General features: G+C 43.6%; 1 protein-coding gene across 1 annotated transcript in view; it reads right to left on the reverse strand.

Annotated features, from left to right (window-relative positions):
• ATF6 (activating transcription factor 6) overlaps positions 1 to 19014 on the reverse strand; it is a 326336-nt gene that overhangs the window by 173293 nt on the left and 134029 nt on the right. Inside the window, exon 13 of the mRNA XM_029617629.1 lies at positions 13850 to 13914. Within this exon, the coding sequence (XP_029473489.1) occupies positions 13850 to 13914 (65 nt within the window). The remainder of the gene's footprint in view (positions 1 to 13849; positions 13915 to 19014) is intronic.

A 19014-nucleotide genomic window follows, 5' to 3' on the forward strand; every position in this document is an offset into this window, starting at 1 on the left:
AGGCCCATTGTAAAAGGAAAAAAAAAACATTTTTCTCTATCCGCCCCCAACCACAACCCCGATTTTTCGCAAGAAAACTCAGCCTCCAGAGAACAGGAACCTAATAGCCCTAATGGTCCAGTGAACCACTCCACCCTCCTGGATCCCCTTTACACAAATACAGATCCCTGGTGGTCCAGTGGACCCCCATGGCTTCCATCTTACCTAAAAAACTGCCATTGGTGGTGCAGCTTCCCTTAGGCTACAGGTCCTGGTGGTGGCCATTTTGAAAATGGCACTGCCTGGCCTTTGTCCCTATCACGTGGGTCTTTTCACTGCCACGGTACGCGTACCCTGGTCTGATCACCACCTTATACAAACTACCCTCTCCCTTCAATATACTCCACTGCAAAAATACTCCGTATGCAACACTATCCAGTTTCGTAAACTATGCTCCAAAAATGACCTCACTGCTGCACTCAAGAATGATTTACACAATCTTGAACTGACACCAATACTGCCATCAATTCATGGAACTCCCTTACCAATAATATTGCCAACTAAATTTGCCCTTTACTCACAAAAAAAAATCAACCACTCCAACACCCACAAAAATCCTTGGTACACACCCGAATTAAAAATCATGAAACGTACGCTCAGAAAATTAGAAAACATCTGGCGTAGAGACCCCTCACCTTCCCAACTCAACAAATATAGAATCCTTAATACCAAAAGAGACTTCCATGCAAAAAGAATCCATGATTTGCAATTCAAATCCAACATACTTTTTTCATATGTCTCTGAGATGACTAAAAGCACCCCTCCACCCATGCCCGAAGATGCAAAAACTAAAAGTGACGATTTAGCCCAATTCTTTCATGATAAAATAGCTAAGATTATGACACTTTTTCAATTACCAACCTCCCCACTAAAACCATACCACTCAATCCTAATGCCTCATTCAACACCTTCGAGTCCACTGCCACCTCAGAAATTGAATCCATTATAAAAAAAAATGAAACCAGCCACACACCCTAGTGACACCAACTCCACTAAGCTGCCCCTGAAATAATAGCACCGCCCATTGCCAACATTATTAACCTCTCCCGCTTCACAAGAGTGGGAACAGGGAGGAGGCTGGCAACTACAGGCCGGTTAGCCTCACTTCGGTGGTGGGAAAAGTAATGGAGTCTCTGCTGAAAGAGAGAATAGTGAACTATCTACAGTCCGGAGAATTGATGGACCAGAGGCAACATGGATTCACCAGGGGAAGATCCTGTCAGACAAATCTGATTGACTTTTTTGACTGGGTAACCAAGGAATTGGATCAAGGAAGAGCGCTCGATGTCATATACTTGGATTTCAGCAAAGCTTTTGATACGGTTCCGCACAGGAGACTGGTGAATAAAACGAGAAGCTTGGGAGTGAGTGACAAGGTGGTGACCTGGATTGCAAATTGGTTGACGGACAGAAGACAATGTGTGATGGTAAACGGAACCTTCTCTGAAGAGAGAGCGGTTTTAAGTGGTGTACCGCAAGGATCGGTGTTGGGACCGGTCCTGTTCAATATCTTTGTGAGCGACATTGCGGACGGGATAGAAGGTAAGGTTTGTCTTTTTGCGGATGACACTAAGATCTGCAACAGAGTGGACACGCCGGAAGGAGTGGAGAGAATGAGACGGGATCTAAGGAAACTGGAAGAGTGGTCGAAGATATGGCAGCTGAGATTCAATGCCAAGAAGTGCAAAGTCACGCATATGGGGAGCGAAAATCCGAATGAACTGTATTCGATGGGGGGGGAAAGGCTGACGTGCACGGAGCAGGAGAGGGACCTTGGGGTGATAGTGTCTAATGATATGAAGTCTGCGAAACAATGCGACAAGGCGATAGCAAAAGCCAGAAGAATGCTGGGCTGCATAGAGAGAGGAATATCGAGTAAGAAAAGGGAAGTGATTATTCCCTTGTACAGGTCCTTGGTGAGGCCTCACCTGGCGTACTGTGTTCAGTTCTGGAGACCGTATCTACAAAAAGACAAAGACAAGATGGAAGCGGTACAGAGAAGGGCGACCAGGAAGGTGGAGGATCTTCATCGCATGACGTACGAGGAGAGATTGAAGAATCTAAATATGTACACCCTGGAGGAAAGGAGGAGCAGAGGTGATATGATACAGACTTTCAGATACTTGAAAGGTTTTAATGATCCAAAGGCAACGACAAACCTTTACCATAAGAAAAAAATCAGCAGAACCAGGGGTCACGATTTGAAGCTTCAGGGAGGAAGATTCAGAACCAATGTCAGGAAGTATTTCTTCACGGAGAGGGTGGTGGATGCCTGGAATGTCCTTCCGGAGGAAGTGGTGAAGACCAGAACTGTGAAGGACTTCAAAGGGGCGTGGGATAAACACTGTGGATCCATAAAGTCAAGAGGCCGCCAATGAAGAGTAGGTGACTCGCCAGAATGATGGCTACTGCCTGGAGACAATACCCTTATTCAATAAACATACACATGGTTACTGTGACTCCAACATCACTCTAAGCTTCAACAGCAAGAGGAAATGTGGAAAAAAGGATTTGCACTCACAAAGACGGGAGTAGCTGGCTTGTTACGGCGGTTACTACCCCAAACCAAATATCCAAATTACTACCTCCACCTTCCTCTATTCCTGATGCCTTTCAACTAGCTTGATCACTCCATTCTTATACTTCACTTTCAATGCATATCCAGCATAGTTCTCTGCTTCAAAAGCAGGGGAGAAGAAAAACTGTTACTTCACACATCCAGCAGAGCTCTCTGCTTAAACGGCAGGGGAGAAGAAAAAAGGGTTCGCACTCACAAAGCGGGGAGTAGCTGGCTTGTTACGGCGGTTACTACCCCAAACCAAATGTACCTGATACTTCACTCTCGACGCATATCCAGCATAGCTCTCTGCTTCAACGGCATGGGAGAAAGACTGATACATCACGAATTTCCAGCATAGCTCTCTGCTTCAACGGCAGGGGAAAAGAAAAACTGATACTTCACGCATATCCAGCATAACTTCAACGGCAGGGGAGAAGAAAAAAGGATTCACACTCACAAAGCGGGGAGTAGCTGGCTTGTTACGGCGGTTACTACCCCAAACCAAATGTGCCTGATACTTCACTTTCGATGCATATCCAGCATAGCTCTCTGCTTCAACGGTAGGGGAGAAGAAAAAAACTGATACCTCACGCATATCCATCATAGCTCCCTGCTTCAACGGCAGGGGAGAAGATAAACAACCAATAAGGGCCGTATAACATAATCTGGGTAAAAACAAATAAGCATGAGTGTAGCTTGCTTATTGCGGCGGTTACTACCCCTACTACCTCTAATTAATCAAGCTAGATATTTCACTTGGATGCAGCTCCATCACCGCTCTCTACATTAATGGCGGGGGTGGAAGGGAATTAGAACCAAGAGCTAAGAGAAACAGATAAGTATGAGAGAAAAAATGAGGGAAGCTTGCTGGGCAGACTGGATGGCCATTTGGTCTTCTTCTGCCGTCATTTCTATGTTTCTATGTTTCTCCCTTGCACTCGGTGAAGTCCCCACCTCTCTCAAACAAGCCATCATTAAATCCATACTTAAAAAACCCAAAGCTGTCACATCTAACCTGGCCAATTACTGCCCCATTTCCAACCTTCCTTTTCTGGCAAAAATCCTAGAAAAAACAGTGAACATACAACTCAATGAATTCCTAGAAAAACACAATATTCTTTCACCCTCTCAATTTGGATTTCGTAGACATTTCAGTACCGAAACCCTACTTATCGCGCTCACAGACTCCCTCCTCACTGGTATAGACAAAGGATATTCCTATATACTAGCTATGCTTGATATATCTGCTGCATTCGACACCATAAACCACAATACTCTTATCAACCGACTTAAGGAAATAGGCATATCAGACACCCCCCTCCCGTTGGTTCGAGTCTTTCCTTAAAAGTAGACAATATAAAGTCAACTTCAGAAATAAGGAATCCCAACCGTATAACCCATCCGACAGAGTCCCGCAAGGGTCTGCCCTCTCATCAACCATTTTTAATATATATATACTTCCTCTCTGTCACCTGCTCTCGGAACGTGGTCTCATGTTTTTCATATATGCGGATGATGTGCAAGTCATCATCCCCATCACTGACTCCCTACATAATGCCCTTAAAACCTGGGACACCTCCCTCACAGCTATCAGTTCACTCCTCACAAGCATTAACCTTGCCATCAATACTAATAAAACTGAAATCCTGCTTATCTCCCCTCAGAGAAACTACACGTTTGATACTTCGCAAAATGCAGCTGCAAACATACTCACCAACACGCGCAGATCCGAACACATTACACCAATCCTCAAAGAAATACATTGGCTCCCCATTGCCCAACGAATAAAATACAAAACATTGTCTATAATACACAAAACTCTACATACCGAAAACATGCACTGGCTCAATAACGCTTTACACTTCCACAAACCCTCCAGAGCAGCCAGAACACAACATGCTGCTACATTATACATGCCATCTCATAAAGCCACTCTACTCAACATGACCAAAGAACACGCCATGTCCATAGCTGGGCCAGCAACCTGGAACAATATACCCCCTGACCTCCGTCAGGAATCATGCCCAAAAAAGTTTAAAAAAAATGTTAAAACATGGTTCCTCTTACAAGAATTTACCTGACTCACCCCCACTCGTATAATAACAGTAGGCGACTACCTCCCTGGTCGCCCTCCTCAACTCTCCACTTATTTTCAAATGTTCTGATGAACTCCCTGCTATTTTACACATCTACAATCTTTGCACATTTTTCTCAACGTGTATTTTATCTTACAACAAGCCGTTAAGCCCGTCACAACGGGCTACATTACATTTTTGTTTTCGGTCCATTTTCGAAAACAGCACCCTCCTACACTTTTTCTCCCTCATTCCCCCTTCCCCTCAGTCACTCACCCCCTTCCCACCCCTCAGTCTTACTCACTCTCTGTCTCCCCACTGCCTCCTTCCCCTCACTCTCACCTCCCTCCCCTTCCCTCCGTCACTCCCACCCTGTCTCAATCCCATCCCCTCTCCCTCAGCCCTCCTCCACTCCCTTTTTTCTCTGCTCCAACAACTTCTTACCCTTCCACTTACTCACATCCCTGTCTCTCACCTCTCCCTCTCCCCTCACTCTTCCCGTCCCCCTCCCTCTCTCAGTCCCTCCATCCCCCTCAGTCCCTCCTCCCACTCAAGCCTCCCTCCCTCTCATTCAGTTCCCTCCCCTCCCCTCAGCTACCAGTCCCTCCCCTCCCTCCCTCCCTCGTCCCTCCCTCCCACTCAGTCCCTCCCCCTCACTCAGTCCCCTCTCTCTCCTCACTCAATCCCTCCCTCTCTCTCTCTCCTCCCTCCCTCGATTAACAGGCCGTCGCCGCCGCCATCGCCGCCGCCCGCCAATCGCCGCTTGTCCATCGCCGCCCCCGCTGGCCACGCATCGCCGCTGCCGCTGCCACCCCCGCCGCCGCCATCGGCAACCAAGGGCTGGTACCTCCGCCGCTGCCACCCGCCGCCGCCATCGCCGCTGCCGCTGCCACCCGACACCGCCATGTTTTTTTTTTTTTTACACTGGCTAAGACCGACGTCCTTGCCCGCACATGCGCAGTAGAGCTGCGCTCTACTGCGCATTTGCGGGCCGTCGGTCATGGCCCATTTATAAGGTAGATATCTATTATGTGTTTTGGTTATCTAAGTATTCCAATTGTTCTTTATGTATTTTGTATTAACTAGCTTGTGTATTATTTTACTTATCTCATTTTTTTCAAATGTAAAGCACCGTTGCTATCCATTATGTTAAATGGAAACTGATGTGATGTTGCTAAATGAATGTCAGTATAAAAAAATATATAAATAAACATCGAGGTGATACACCAAGCTGCAAGAACATTTACAGCAGCTTGATGAATCCTGCAGTATTTTTCCCTTAGGGATAAATTTCACGGCTTGTGAATGACCCTAGAACTGCGGATAGAACAGGCTACAAGCTTTAATAAATAAACAAAATTTAAAGAAAAAAAAGAAATTAAAGAAAAAGCAAAAAAAACACTGAAATTTTGATATAAAAAAAAACAAAAAACTTAATAAACATCTGACCCCTCATCTACATACTGATGCTTTGCAAAACAAGGGATTTGAAAGAAATATATTGGCCCTTGGAGGACAAAGCCAATGAGCAGGACCACTGCAATTAATTGAGTGATCATGGACTGACCATCTCCATGCAAACATCTGGAGGAAGACAAAAATTTGTGCAAGCTCACTGCAGAGTAGAAACAGATTTTTGCTGAATTTCCTGAAGACACCAGGCACTCCTTACACTTACAGCAACAAAACCTGGCAAGGGAGAACGCAATGCATCACATTCAGCAGCAGTGTAATTACTATAATTTATGCTCTACATGCACTGTAACCTTAGATGAATTCCAGCTACATAAAAAGAAATCAAGTGACAGAAATCTGCTGTTTGGGTTCTTGTAGGATAAACTGAACATGCTGATGTCCTTCTCCAAGGAAGAAAACCCAGAAAGGAAAGCCTGACCTAAGGTGAACTGATGGGACACCACAGAGGTAGCCCAGAGCAGAGACTGGCTCTTAGGCTGAATCAAGACATAAAAGAAAAGAAAGGGCAAAAAAGTGTTATTTTGCTGTGATATATTGAGGGTTGCCTTTTACAAATAAAACACACACACACACACCCTCCTCTACCTGTGGACAGATCAGCGTATTCTTAAATGAAAAGCTCATTTTTAAACAGAATAAGGAGTTCCAGCAGTTTAATGTTGATAGAGCTCTCCGATTAGCTGGCAAATGCACAAACATTAATTAAAGCCATTTTGGACTGCACTAAGCTGCTTGGAGTTTTCCTTATACTTAAAAAGCTCTGCTCCAGTCATATAATTTCATTTTTCACATTATGCTGCATGGATTATAGTTTGTTGGATTAAAGAAAGACCACATCCAATCCCCTTCAAATTGCCTAACCACTGTCTCTACATGCTAATCCGTACTCAGGCTAAAACACAATTTATCTGAAGCCAATTCTGCAGCGCAGCGAAAATAAAAAATCTTTTCCAAGCCCAAATATGGTGATCAGCGTAAGTCCCTGGATCAGCATTTTCCCCCTAGAGTCCAATTACATCATACCCACCAATTTCTTTTTCCTCCCACGACCTACCCATTTCCCTCTAATGTTATTTAGTGTTGTAGCCATGAACGTCTGCTGGCAACACACGCCATAATTTCACCAAGTAAACATTCTCCTTTTGTACAGGTGGTGAAATCTATGGTCTGAGAGATATCGCCTTATATATTTCTCCTGAACGAGACTGTCTGCAAAATTCCTGATACACTTTTTACTATGTCCTATTACTTCTACTACTTATTTCTTTAGTGTTACTAGACATATAATGCTCTGTACCAAAATAGATTAAATGCCTCAATCTTCTCTCTTTACTTGACCTCCCTTTCTAGTTAGATGACATTAATGGCCAATTTTTTAAAATTCTAATAATATTACAAACTATACATGATGTATCCCACGTTACAGTAAAGTGAAGGTATTGACATGTTAGATAATTATCATTATCTAACAGCAACAACTTACGGTCTGCGACATCACATCTATTTATTTATTTATTTTTTAAGTATTTCTTGCGCGCTACTCCAAATAGTCTGAGGCAGTCTACAAAAACATACAAAATTCAAAAACAACTAATAAAAACACAACTACAAAACAGTAATACTACATATTCTTATGAAGCAATAATCAGAGCCAATGCGCCTGACAGGTGCAGAGAAAGGAAAAAGGGAGCAGGCACCATTAAACAGGTGAGTCATTAGGAGCTTTCTAAACTGAATTTTGTAAGTCAAATATCTGAAGGAAGCGAGTTCTATATACTGGGGCCAAAGATGGAAAAAAAACGTGCTCCTGGGTCATAGGAGAGGGAACATTAAGCAGAGATTGACTAGAGAAGAGAAGAGTACGACTTGGAATATGAATACATGGAGATGATGTATTAAGTAAAAGATTATGTTTAATGACCACAATTCTATATTTGATACGCCAATTCACAGATTCTCAGATATGAGTTCCCGTTAGTAGCTGGCCTGAAGAGTTTTGGATGACTTGGAGAGAAAAAAAAGTTTTTTTGTCGTAGGCCTGAGTAAGGGAAGTTGCAATAATCTAGACCATTGAGAATCAAAGTGTGCAAAACCATGTGAAAGTTTCTGGTTACAAAAGAGGTTTTAAATATTGTAAGAGCTTTAATTCTGCAAAAGAGCTCTTTACTGCAGACTTAATATGGGGTATCACTGAATGTTAAATCATGTACGGTTTGGGATAGGGTAAAAGTATGCCCATCAAAGTGAAAAGAAGAAGGCATGGAATATGACAAAGGATAGTAGAAATTGATAATCTCGGCCTTCATTATATTGAGAGCTTGTTGCTGTGAAGCTAGCACCTGCCCATGCTCAGATATAGTAAAGCAAACTTAAATGAGGTTGACTAGGATGGCTTTAAAGGAAAAAAAAAAAGAATTGTATGTCATTGACCTACAATAATCCTGAGCAGACTGAGTGCCAAAAGGAAATAAAATGATCAATTCTAACCTGCTGAACATGATCAGTAAGATAGGAAGAGAACCATGCCAATGCCAAGCCAACTATCCCAATCTATCCATTGTAGGAGCATCGACAGAACTTTCTAGTCAATATTGGGGTATGTCAGAATATGTACCCAAGGCTTCAGGTATCCAGATTAGTCCACCTTAAAACTGAGCATAGCGAGAGATTATGGTCCCAGAGAGGTTCCCCCACCTGAGGATAATAATCAGGGCTTAGGAGGCTTTGACAGGGCCCCCGGGACTCCAGAAGGCAATTCCTGTAACACTGCTGACTTGACTGATTGTGAAGCTGAAACTATGTGAGTACAGAGGGAATAGGCAGCCCTTGACATAGCCAACCTGAAAGTGTATTTGGGAAGTGTGAATTTGAAACTATGCAAGTAAGCAGGGTAAGACAGCCCCTTGAAACATAGCTGGCCTGTTTTAGTTCCCTAATGTGACATACTGATGCCTGACACTGTAAATAACAGCACTTAAAGGAAAAAGCCTTGATCGCTTGTGTTTGTGCCTCATGAGGTAATTGAAATCTCTCATAATTAGTGTTGCTGCTGGACTGCTTTCTACATTCTAAAATTGTTGTTGAATTGTTAGATATCTAAAGACTTTTTAATTTATTTTGTGTATTTTATGGTTATTAGTCAATGATTTACAAGGGGACTACATTTAATCTGTTTATAAGGTAATGCTACTCCCTCCTTTATCTAACCCCCTAATTAATACGTGTGAACAATTTTGCTCTCTACAAATCAAAGAATGTGCCTGGAGTTCGTGAGAATATATGACAGAGGTCTATAAAATCACAAGTGGAGTAGAACAGGTAAATGCAAATGATTGTCTACTCTTTCCATGGAAATTAAGGTCAAAGCAATCTCTCAGATAAAAAGACTGCTGTAGGCCTAGTTCAATGTCGTACTGCAATCACACAGAGTGGTTGGTGCAGCTACAGCAAGAGCATAAGAATACTTGAAAAGACTGAAAGCCCAAATAGGGACCAACAAGAGCAAAAATGAATTTAAAAAAAAAAAAAAGATTTTGTTTTCCAATGCTTTTAAAGAGAAAAACAGAGCTTCATGCTTAACAATCATCCTTGGATGCAAAAAAAAAAATAAAAAATAAAGGAGTTGTATTTAGACTGATAGTTACCTGAACTCCCTACCACTCGTACACAAAACTGAGAAAGTCTTAGATGAATCTGCAACACACATGACCCATACATGAGGCTGCTTGCTACCAGAGAAAGGCTATTTTGGGTCAGTTATTCACCATATGCCTTATCAATCTGTTTCTAAAAACAGTCCATTCCCATTTGTTAAATTAACAAACTACTTGACTACAGATGGATATTGAAACATGAAAGCTTGGAGAACTCCTTGGGTCTTTTCCTCTGACTGTACTGTTGGTTTGCTTTATAAAAAGGTATTAATCTATACTAATAAACGAAGCTTGACCGACGTGCCGCAAATGCGCAGTAGAGACCAGCTCTACCGCGCATGTGCGGGCGAGCACGTCGGTCTGAGCCAGCGTCAGAAAAAAAGAAAAAACAATGGCGGCGTCCAGTGGCAGCGGCGGCGGCGTTGGGTGGCGGCGTCCGGTGGTAGCGGCGGCGGGTGGCAGCGGCATGGCGGCATCCAGCGGCGGCGGCGTTGGGTGGTGGCGGCGTCCGGTGGTAGCGGCGGCGGCGGGAGGCGGCGGCGGCGGCATTGGGTGGCGGCGGCGGCGTCCGGTGGTAGCGGCGGCGGCGGCGGGTGGCAGCGGCATGGCGGCGTCCAGCGGCGGCGGCGTTGGGTGGCGGTGGCGTCCGGTGGCGGCGGCGGCGAGGGAGGAGAGAGAGAAGGAGGGACTGACAGAGAGAGGGAGGGACTGAGTGAGAGGGGAGGAGAGAGAGGGAGTGGGACTGAGTGAGAGGGAGAGAGGGAGTGGGACTGAGTGAGTGGGAGGGAGGGAGTGGGACGGAGGGAGAGGGGGGACTGAGTGAGGGGGGAGGGAGATAGAGAGGGAGTGGGACTGAGGGAGGGAGTGGGACATAGAGGGAGAGGGGGGAGGGAGTGGGACAGAGGGAAAGAGTGGGACTGAGGGAGAGAGAGGGAGGGAGTGGGAGAGTGGGAAGGAGTGGGACAGAGTGAGTGGGACAGAGTGAGAGGGAGGGAGGGAGTGGGACAGAGTGAGAGGGGGAGGGAGTGGGACTGAGGGAGAGTGGGAGGGAGGGAGTGGGACTGAGGAAGAGGGGGAGGGAGTGGGACTGAGGGAGAGGGGGAGGGAGTGGGACTGAGTGAGAGGAGAGGGAGGAGTGGGTGGGAGGTAGGGGGTGGAGGGGAGAGAGAATGAGGGGGAGGTGAGAGACAGAGGGATGTAGCCCTTTTTAACGGCGGTGGCAGCGAGGGAGGAGAGAGAGAGGGAGGGACTGACAGAGAGAGTGAGGGACAGAGTGAGGGGAGGAGAGAGAGGGAGTGGGAGTGAGTGGGAGGGAGGGAGTGGGACGGAAGGAGAGGGGGGGACTGAGTGAGGGGGGAGGGAGATAGAGGGAGAGGGGGAGGGAGTGGGACAGGGAAGGAGTGGGACTGAGGGAGAGGGGGGAGGGGGGGAGAGAGAGGGGAGGGAGTGGGACAGAGGGAAGGAGTGGGACTGAGGGAGAGGGGGAGGGAGTGGGACTGAGGGAGAGTGAGTGGACTGAGAGAAGGAGGAGGGAGGGAGTGGGACTGGGGAGGAGGGAGTGGGACTGAGGGAGAGTGGGAGAGAGGGGGGAGGGAGGGAGTGAGACTGAGTGGGAGGGAGGGACTGAGTGGGAGGAGTGGGAGGAGTGGGTGAGAGGGAGGGAGGTAGGGGGTGGAGGGGAGAGAGAATGAGGGGGAGGTGAGAGACAGAGGGATGTAGCCCGTTTTAACGGGCTTAACGGCTTGTATATATTAAAACAAACAACAACTTTCTTTTTACAACCATCCTGGCAACCTACCCTATGTGAACTGAACAATTCATTGTAAATCACACACTTCCCTTCTTGGAAATTCCACCATTTTACGGGTTAATATAATATGTTAAAGTTACTATCTTCTCTTCTTCTTGCTCCTAGTTGTACGACTCCTTGTTTTATTGTAACTGCATCTATAGTATGTTTAGTACATATTATCTAGTTCTCTGTTCCGGTTATCACCCCATTGTTTATTGTAAACTGGCTTGATGTGATATCTTCACGAATGCCGGTATAGAAAAAATCTAAATAAATAAAATAAATTAACCCTGCTCAACTCTTTTCTTGGTTTTCTTTGCCCTAATTATGCTCTGGGCAGTATGGAACAGTACTTGCTACCTACTTCCACCCGTATCCTCCCTTTTCCCTTTCATTCTCACTCTTCCAGGTTTGTCCCCAAGGTAGATTTAAATCTGCTGCCCCAGTCTACAAAGCCCCCACTCAATTCTACTGTAGCTTCTCTCTCTTTATATTGCCATTCTCATCTCACGCTTCCAACCATAATTTATGGCCCCTGCCAACAATCCCTACGTGGAATAATTTCTTTTTCTATTGCTCTTCCATAATATTCTGCCCTTGGGCCCATTATTTTTCTCTCTATATACTTTCAGCCTGGGCTCCCTTATCACCTCTTCTGGGATATCTTCATCACTTTTTTATTTTTTGCTAACGCTCTAAGTTTTTTTTTCCATTTTTCCTTTCCCCTCTGTCTCTGTTCAGCTCTTTTCATGTCTCTGCAGTTTCTTCCTGGATGTGTTTGATGTTGAATCCATCCAAGACCAAAGTTGTCTTTTTTCCTGCCAATGCTGATGTCCCTCACCCACAAACTGGGTTTTTGTCTGGTGATTCTTCTCTTGTGCTTTCACCAGTTCAGTCAAAAATGTAGGTTACTCTAAATCCCTCTCTGCTTACATTTTTCTTCTATATGTTCTTCTCTGCACTGCCAACTGTTTAGCATCCATAAAGTTCGTTCCTCTCTAATGTTAGACAGCTGTTACATCCCCTACACAGCCATCTCTCTCTCACACCTGGATTACTTCCATAATCTGCTTTTGCAGAATTCCACTGCTAGGCTTTTCTTGCAGGTGCTCAGCACCTTCACTCCACCTGGGCATTAGTCACACTTCTACATGTATACAGGGTCTGGCTCCTTTTTTCTTTCCTCCGTTATTCAGCACATAACTCTGACTCACAGCCTCTCCGTTCCCAGTCTCATGCATTCTAAGGAAAGTGGCAGCCTGGACAGTCGTTCAGCACAGAGAAGGCCTCCTGTCCCCTTTATTAAATTACTGGCTCTTCTCCATACGCTCTAACATTTGGCAATCCTTTTTCAGAATGGGTGTCCAGCACGACGAGGGCCTTATACACGATTGGTGCAACAGCATCTGCACCCTTTGTTTCTAATGCATATTATATGTCCAGCACCAGCTGCTGGTTGGCTTTTCCACACTGATTTCTAGATTGTTATTAATATATCCAGATCTTTTCCCAGGTCAGTGATCACTGCCATTTTCAAATTACACTGCACCTTCTTATTCTTCTACCACAAATATATTAACTGACACCTGTACACATTAAAATCTATTATCTGCCACTTCTTTGCCCATTTTCCTAGGATAAAGAATAGCACGGAAGTGAAGCCAGCACAGCTATGACTGCTGAGCCCCAGAGAGTTCAAAGTGTTTTTGAAAATTAAAATTCTCATTTTGAAAGTATTATTGTGCAACATTTAAAAAGGCTTCCAAGTCCTTTCATTTAAATGCTCACAAGATCTTGTACTGACAGAATAAATGTTTAAATGCTTACCTGTAACGGTCTTTCTCCGATAGCAATAGATCATGCGACCTATCCGTGTGACTAATGAGGCAGCTTGGCGTGAGCAAAATTGGAAGTACTCGCCAATAATTGTCCTTTGCATGTTGCCAGAGAATGTGGTTAGTGCAGTTAGTGTAGCTGTGTTTAAAAAAGGATTGGATAAGTTCTTGGAGGAGAAGTCCATTACCTGCTATTAAGTTCACTTAGAGAATAGCCACTGCCATTAGCAATGGTTACATGGAATAGACTTAGTTTTTGGGTACTTGCCAGGTTCTTATGGCCTGGATTGGCCACTGTTGGAAACAGGATGCTGGGCTTGATGGACCCTTGGTCTGACCCAGTATGGCATTTTCTTATGTTCTTATGTTCTTATACTCAATACAAACAGAGATGTGAATGCAGGGTAAGAGTAACTTACTTTGTGCTGGAGTCTGTGTATTGTACAGTCATAAGCTGTGAATCTTCATTCTTTCCTTCAGACTTCTACAAGAGAATAGAGAGGCCACATTATAAAGCCAAAAAAAAGATTATGAACCCTCATCTTCCCTATAGTGAAAATTATCCATTACAGGTGGTGTCCATAAATACGTTCCCATTACTATACAACACTGGTCTGAAATGAGAAGCACATTTTCACTTGCAATCTCCATCGCCACATGACAATTCAATGCTTTCAGGATGCACAGCACGTCATGTGATGCAGCTAAAGCTAAGATTATTCCCCAAACAGCTTACAAGATAAGACTGAACACAAAGAGGTTAAGTCAATTGCCCAAACGTTGGGATTACCTCCTGTTTAAAAGGTCCACTAACGCCTACCATTATTACTCAAAATTCAGAGACACTGATCACATCGGCTGTTACAGCAATGCACTCCAACCATAGACACCCCTTAATTTTATACATGGTCTCTTGGAAGTTTATTTCTGGATATTTGTAGCTTATTTTCTATTTCTAGGCTGTACCCCTTCCATTTTTTAAAGGGCAGGAATATTCCTTTGGCAGACTACGGACAGAAACCAAACCTTGGTGCTATGTAGAAGTGAGTTTATTATAGCACTATGAGCAGAAACTCCCCAGGTAAGAGCTGTCACCTGCTCCTACAAGGAGATACCATAGCTGAGAGAGGTCTAGACCCAAGGGGAACGCAGGCCAGAGAAGAACTATCACCAGCCCCATAGAAAAGCAAGTTAAAATATAAAAATCTATTCAGTTTTAAATATTCTCCTTTACAATAAATTACTGATGCGGCGACCAGAATTGTACACAGTATTCAAGGTGCAGTCTCACCATGGAGTGATACAAAGGCATTATGACATTTTCCGTTTTATTCACCATTCCCTTTCTAATAATTCCCAACAATCTGTTTGCTTTTTTGACTGTCGCAGCACACTGCACCGACGATTTCAATGTGTTATCCACTATGACACCTAGATCTCTTTCTTGGGTTGTAGCACCTAATATGGAACCCAACATTGTGTAACTATAGCATGGGTTATTTTTCCCTATATGCATCACCTTGCACTTATCCACATTAAATTTCATCTGACATTTTGATGCCCAATTTTCCACTCACAAGTTCTTCCTGCAATTTATCACAATCTGCTTGTGATTTAACTACTCTGAACAATTTTGTATCATCTGCAAATCTGAATACCTCACTCGTTTTCCTTTCCAGATAATTTATAAATATATTGAAAAGTAAGGGTCCCAATACAGATCCCTGAGGCACTCCACTGCCCACTCCCTTCCATTTAATCCTACTCTCTGTTTCCTGTCTTTTAGCCAGTTTGCAATCCATGAAAGGACATCGCCACCTATACCATGACTTTTTACTTTTCCTAGAAGCCTCTCATGAGGAACTTTGTCAAATGCCTTCTGAAAATCCAAATATACTACATCTACCGGTTCACCTTTATCCACATTTTATTTATTTATTTATTTTTAATTTTTATATACCGGAATTCCTGTATGCAATACAAATCAATCTGGTTTACAAGTAACGAAAAGGTTGCCCTGGTCTGGGAGGTTAGACCGGGGTTTTTTACATAGAACATTGAACAGTAACAATCAACCATTGAACATTATTACATTATTACAAGGAACATTGCAAGTAACTATAAATATTTAACAAATGACAAATAACCTTATTCGTGTTTTGAATAGTACGTGTGTGTTCACCTTTTTTACAAGGAACTTTAGTAGCGTTTATGGTCTGCAGTAAGTGGTTATATAAAGGTGCATGATGACTGTTAAATAGACATGTGATTAAGCAAGTACAGGTATGAAATTAAGTGTCAAGGTGTTAGTGACACCCTGCAATGGTTGGATCTGAAAGTCAGGAGTCACATGTTTATTAACTCCTTCAAAAAAGTGAAGATTTGTGAGGCAAGACTTGCCCTGGGTAAAGCCATGCTGACTTTGTTCCATTAAACCATGTCTTTCTATATGTTCTGTGATTTTGATGTTTAGAACACTTTCCACTATTTTTCCTGGCACTGAAGTCAGGCTCACTGGTCTATAGTTACCCGGATCGCCCCTGGGGCCCTTTTTAAATATTTGGGTTACATTAGCTATCCTCCAGTCTTCAGGTACAATGGATGATTTTAATGATAGGATAAAAATTTTTACTGATAGGTCTGAAATTTCATTTTTTAGTTCCTTCAGAACTCTGGGGTGTATACCATCTGGTCCAGGTGATTTACTACTCTTCAGTTTGTCAATCAGGTCTACCACATCTTCTAGGTTCACCGTGATTTGATTCAGTCCATCTGAATCATTGCCCATGAAAACCTTCTCCAGTACAGGTACCTTCCCAATATCCTCTTAAGTAAACACCGAAACAAAGAAATCATTTAATCTTTCCGCGATGGCCTTATCTTCTCTAAGTGCCCCTTTAACCCCTCGATCATCTAACAGTCCAACAGACTCCCTTCTCAGGCTTTCTGCTTCGGATATATTAAAAAAAAAGTTTTTACTGTGAGTTTTTGCCTCTGCGGACAACTTCTTTTCAAATTTTCTCTTAGCCTGTCTTATCAATGTCTTACATTTAACTTGCCAACGATTATGCATTATCCTATTTTCTTCTATTGGATCCTTCTTCCAATTTTTGAATGAAGATCTTTTGGCTAAAATAGCTTCTTTCACCTTCCCTTTTAATCATGACAGTAATCATTTTGCCTTCCTTCAACTTTTCTTAATGAGTGGAATACATCTGGACTGTGCTTCCAGGATGGTATTTTTTTTTTAACAATGACCACGCCTCTTGCACACTTTTTTCCTTTGTAGCTGCTTCTTTCAGGTTTTTTCTATTTTTCTCATTTTATCAAAATTTCTGTTTTGAAAGTTTAGCATGAGAGCTGAGGATTTGCTTACTGTCCCCCTTCCAGTCATTAATTCAAATTTGATCATATTATGATCATTATTGCCAAGTGGCCCCACCACTGTTACCTGTCTCACCAAATCCTGTGCTCCACTGAGAATTAGATCTAAAATTGCTCCCTCTCTTGTCAGTTCCTGAACCAATTGCTCCATAAAAATGTCATTTATTCCATCCAGGAATTTTATATCTTTAGCATGTCTCGATGATACATTTACCCAGTCAATATTGGGGTAATTGAAATCTCCCATTATTACTACACTACCAATTTGGTTAGCTTCCCTAATTTCTCTTAGCATTTCACTGTCCATCTCACCATCTTGACCAGGTGGACGGTAGTATACTCCTATCACTATAGTCTTCCCCGACACACAAGGGATTTCTACCCATAAAGATTCAATTGTGCATTTAGTCTCATGCAGGATGTTTATCCTGTTGGTCTCTATGCCATCCCGGACATAAAGCGCCACACCGCCTCCCGGGTGCTCCTCTCTGCCATTTCGATATAATTTGTACCCCGGTATAGCACTGTCCCATTGATATGTCCTCCTTCCACCATGTCTCTGAGATGCCAATTAAGTCTATGTCATCATTCACTGCTATACATTCTAATTCTCCCATCTTACTTCTTAGACTTCTGGCATTAGCATACAAACATTTCAAAGTTTGTTTTTTGTTTGTATTTTCATTCTGCTTTTTAATTGATAGGGATAAGTTAGAATTTTTTTTTTTAACTCAGGTGAGTTTTTAGTTACAGGCACTTGGACTACTTTTCTTATTATTGGAACCTCACTGTCAGGATGCCCTAATTCTAAAGCATCATTAGTATCCTTTGAAGATACCTCTCTCCAAACCATGCGCTGCTGAGCAACTGTCGGCTTTCCTCTTTGTTCTAGTTTAAAAGCTGCTCTATCTCCTTTTTAAAGGTTAGCGCCAGCAGTCTGGTTCCACCCTGGTAAAGGTGGAGCACATTCCTTCAGAAGAGACTCCCCCTTCTCCAAAAGGTTCCCCAATTCCTTACAAAACTGAATCCCTCTTCCTGCATTGAGGCTCCGGAGCTCTGCCTGCCTCTGGTGACCTGCGTGTGGAACAGGGAGCATTTCAGAGAATGCTACCCTGGAGGTTCTGGATTTAATCTTTCTAAGATCTAAATTTGGCTTCCAAAACCTCCCTCCCACATTTTCCTATGTCGTTGGACCCCTCCCCAGCACTGCCTAAAATCCTATCTAGGTGACGTGTGAGGTCCAGGTAGGCATGTTACCAGGCGATCCTCATGCCCACCAGCCACCCAGCTGTCTACATTCCTAATAATCGAATCACCAACTATGACGGCCGACCTAACCCTTCCCTCCTGGGTAGTAGGCCTTGGGGAGATATCCTCAGTGCGAAAGGACAATGCACCACCTGGAGAGCAGGCCCTTGCTACAGGATCCTTTTCTGCTGCATCAGGTTGATGCTCTTCAATCATGACACCTTCTTCCTCCAAGGCAGCACCAGGGCTGCCAGTCTGAAGTTGGGACTTGGCTACTATGTCCCTGAAGGTCTCATCTATATACCTCTCTGTCTGCCTCAGCTCCTCCAGGTCTGCCACTCTAGCCTCCAGAGATCAGACTCGTTCTCTGAGAGCCAGGAGCACTTTGCATTGCATGCACATGTACAACTTCTCACCGGCAGGTAAAAAAATCATACATGTGACACAATGCAAAAGACTGGGAAGCACCCCTCTTGCTGCAGGACTGCTACCTTCATCTCAAATTTGTTCAGTTCCTACTTAAGTTTTAGGTTACTATGGAAGTAGGAATATGTCTAATTAGGGTCCTTTAAATGTATTAGTAAATTCACTATATGTCTGGTAGTGGCCTACAGGGGAATGATCAAACTCTTAATAAGGTGTTTTTGTTTTTGAAAGTGGCACCTGCCTATAAATTAAAGAATGAGCTAGGGGTGGGTGGGTGAGGGGTGGGAGTGTTGGGACCTTATCTTGAGTATTGTGTGCAGTTCTGGTCACCACATCTCAAAAAAGATTTAGCAGAATTAGAAAAGGTACAGAGAAGATAACCACATTGATAAAGGGGATGCAACAATTCCCCTATCAAGAAAGGCTAAAGAGATTAGGACTCTTTAGCTTGGAGAAGAGACGGCTGAGGGGAGATATGATAGAGGTCTATAAAATAATGAGTAAATGGATCAAGTAAACATGAATC

The sequence above is a fragment of the Rhinatrema bivittatum genome, chromosome 10 (assembly GCF_901001135.1).
Source record: "Rhinatrema bivittatum chromosome 10, aRhiBiv1.1, whole genome shotgun sequence".
Classification (NCBI taxonomy): domain Eukaryota; kingdom Metazoa; phylum Chordata; class Amphibia; order Gymnophiona; family Rhinatrematidae; genus Rhinatrema; species Rhinatrema bivittatum.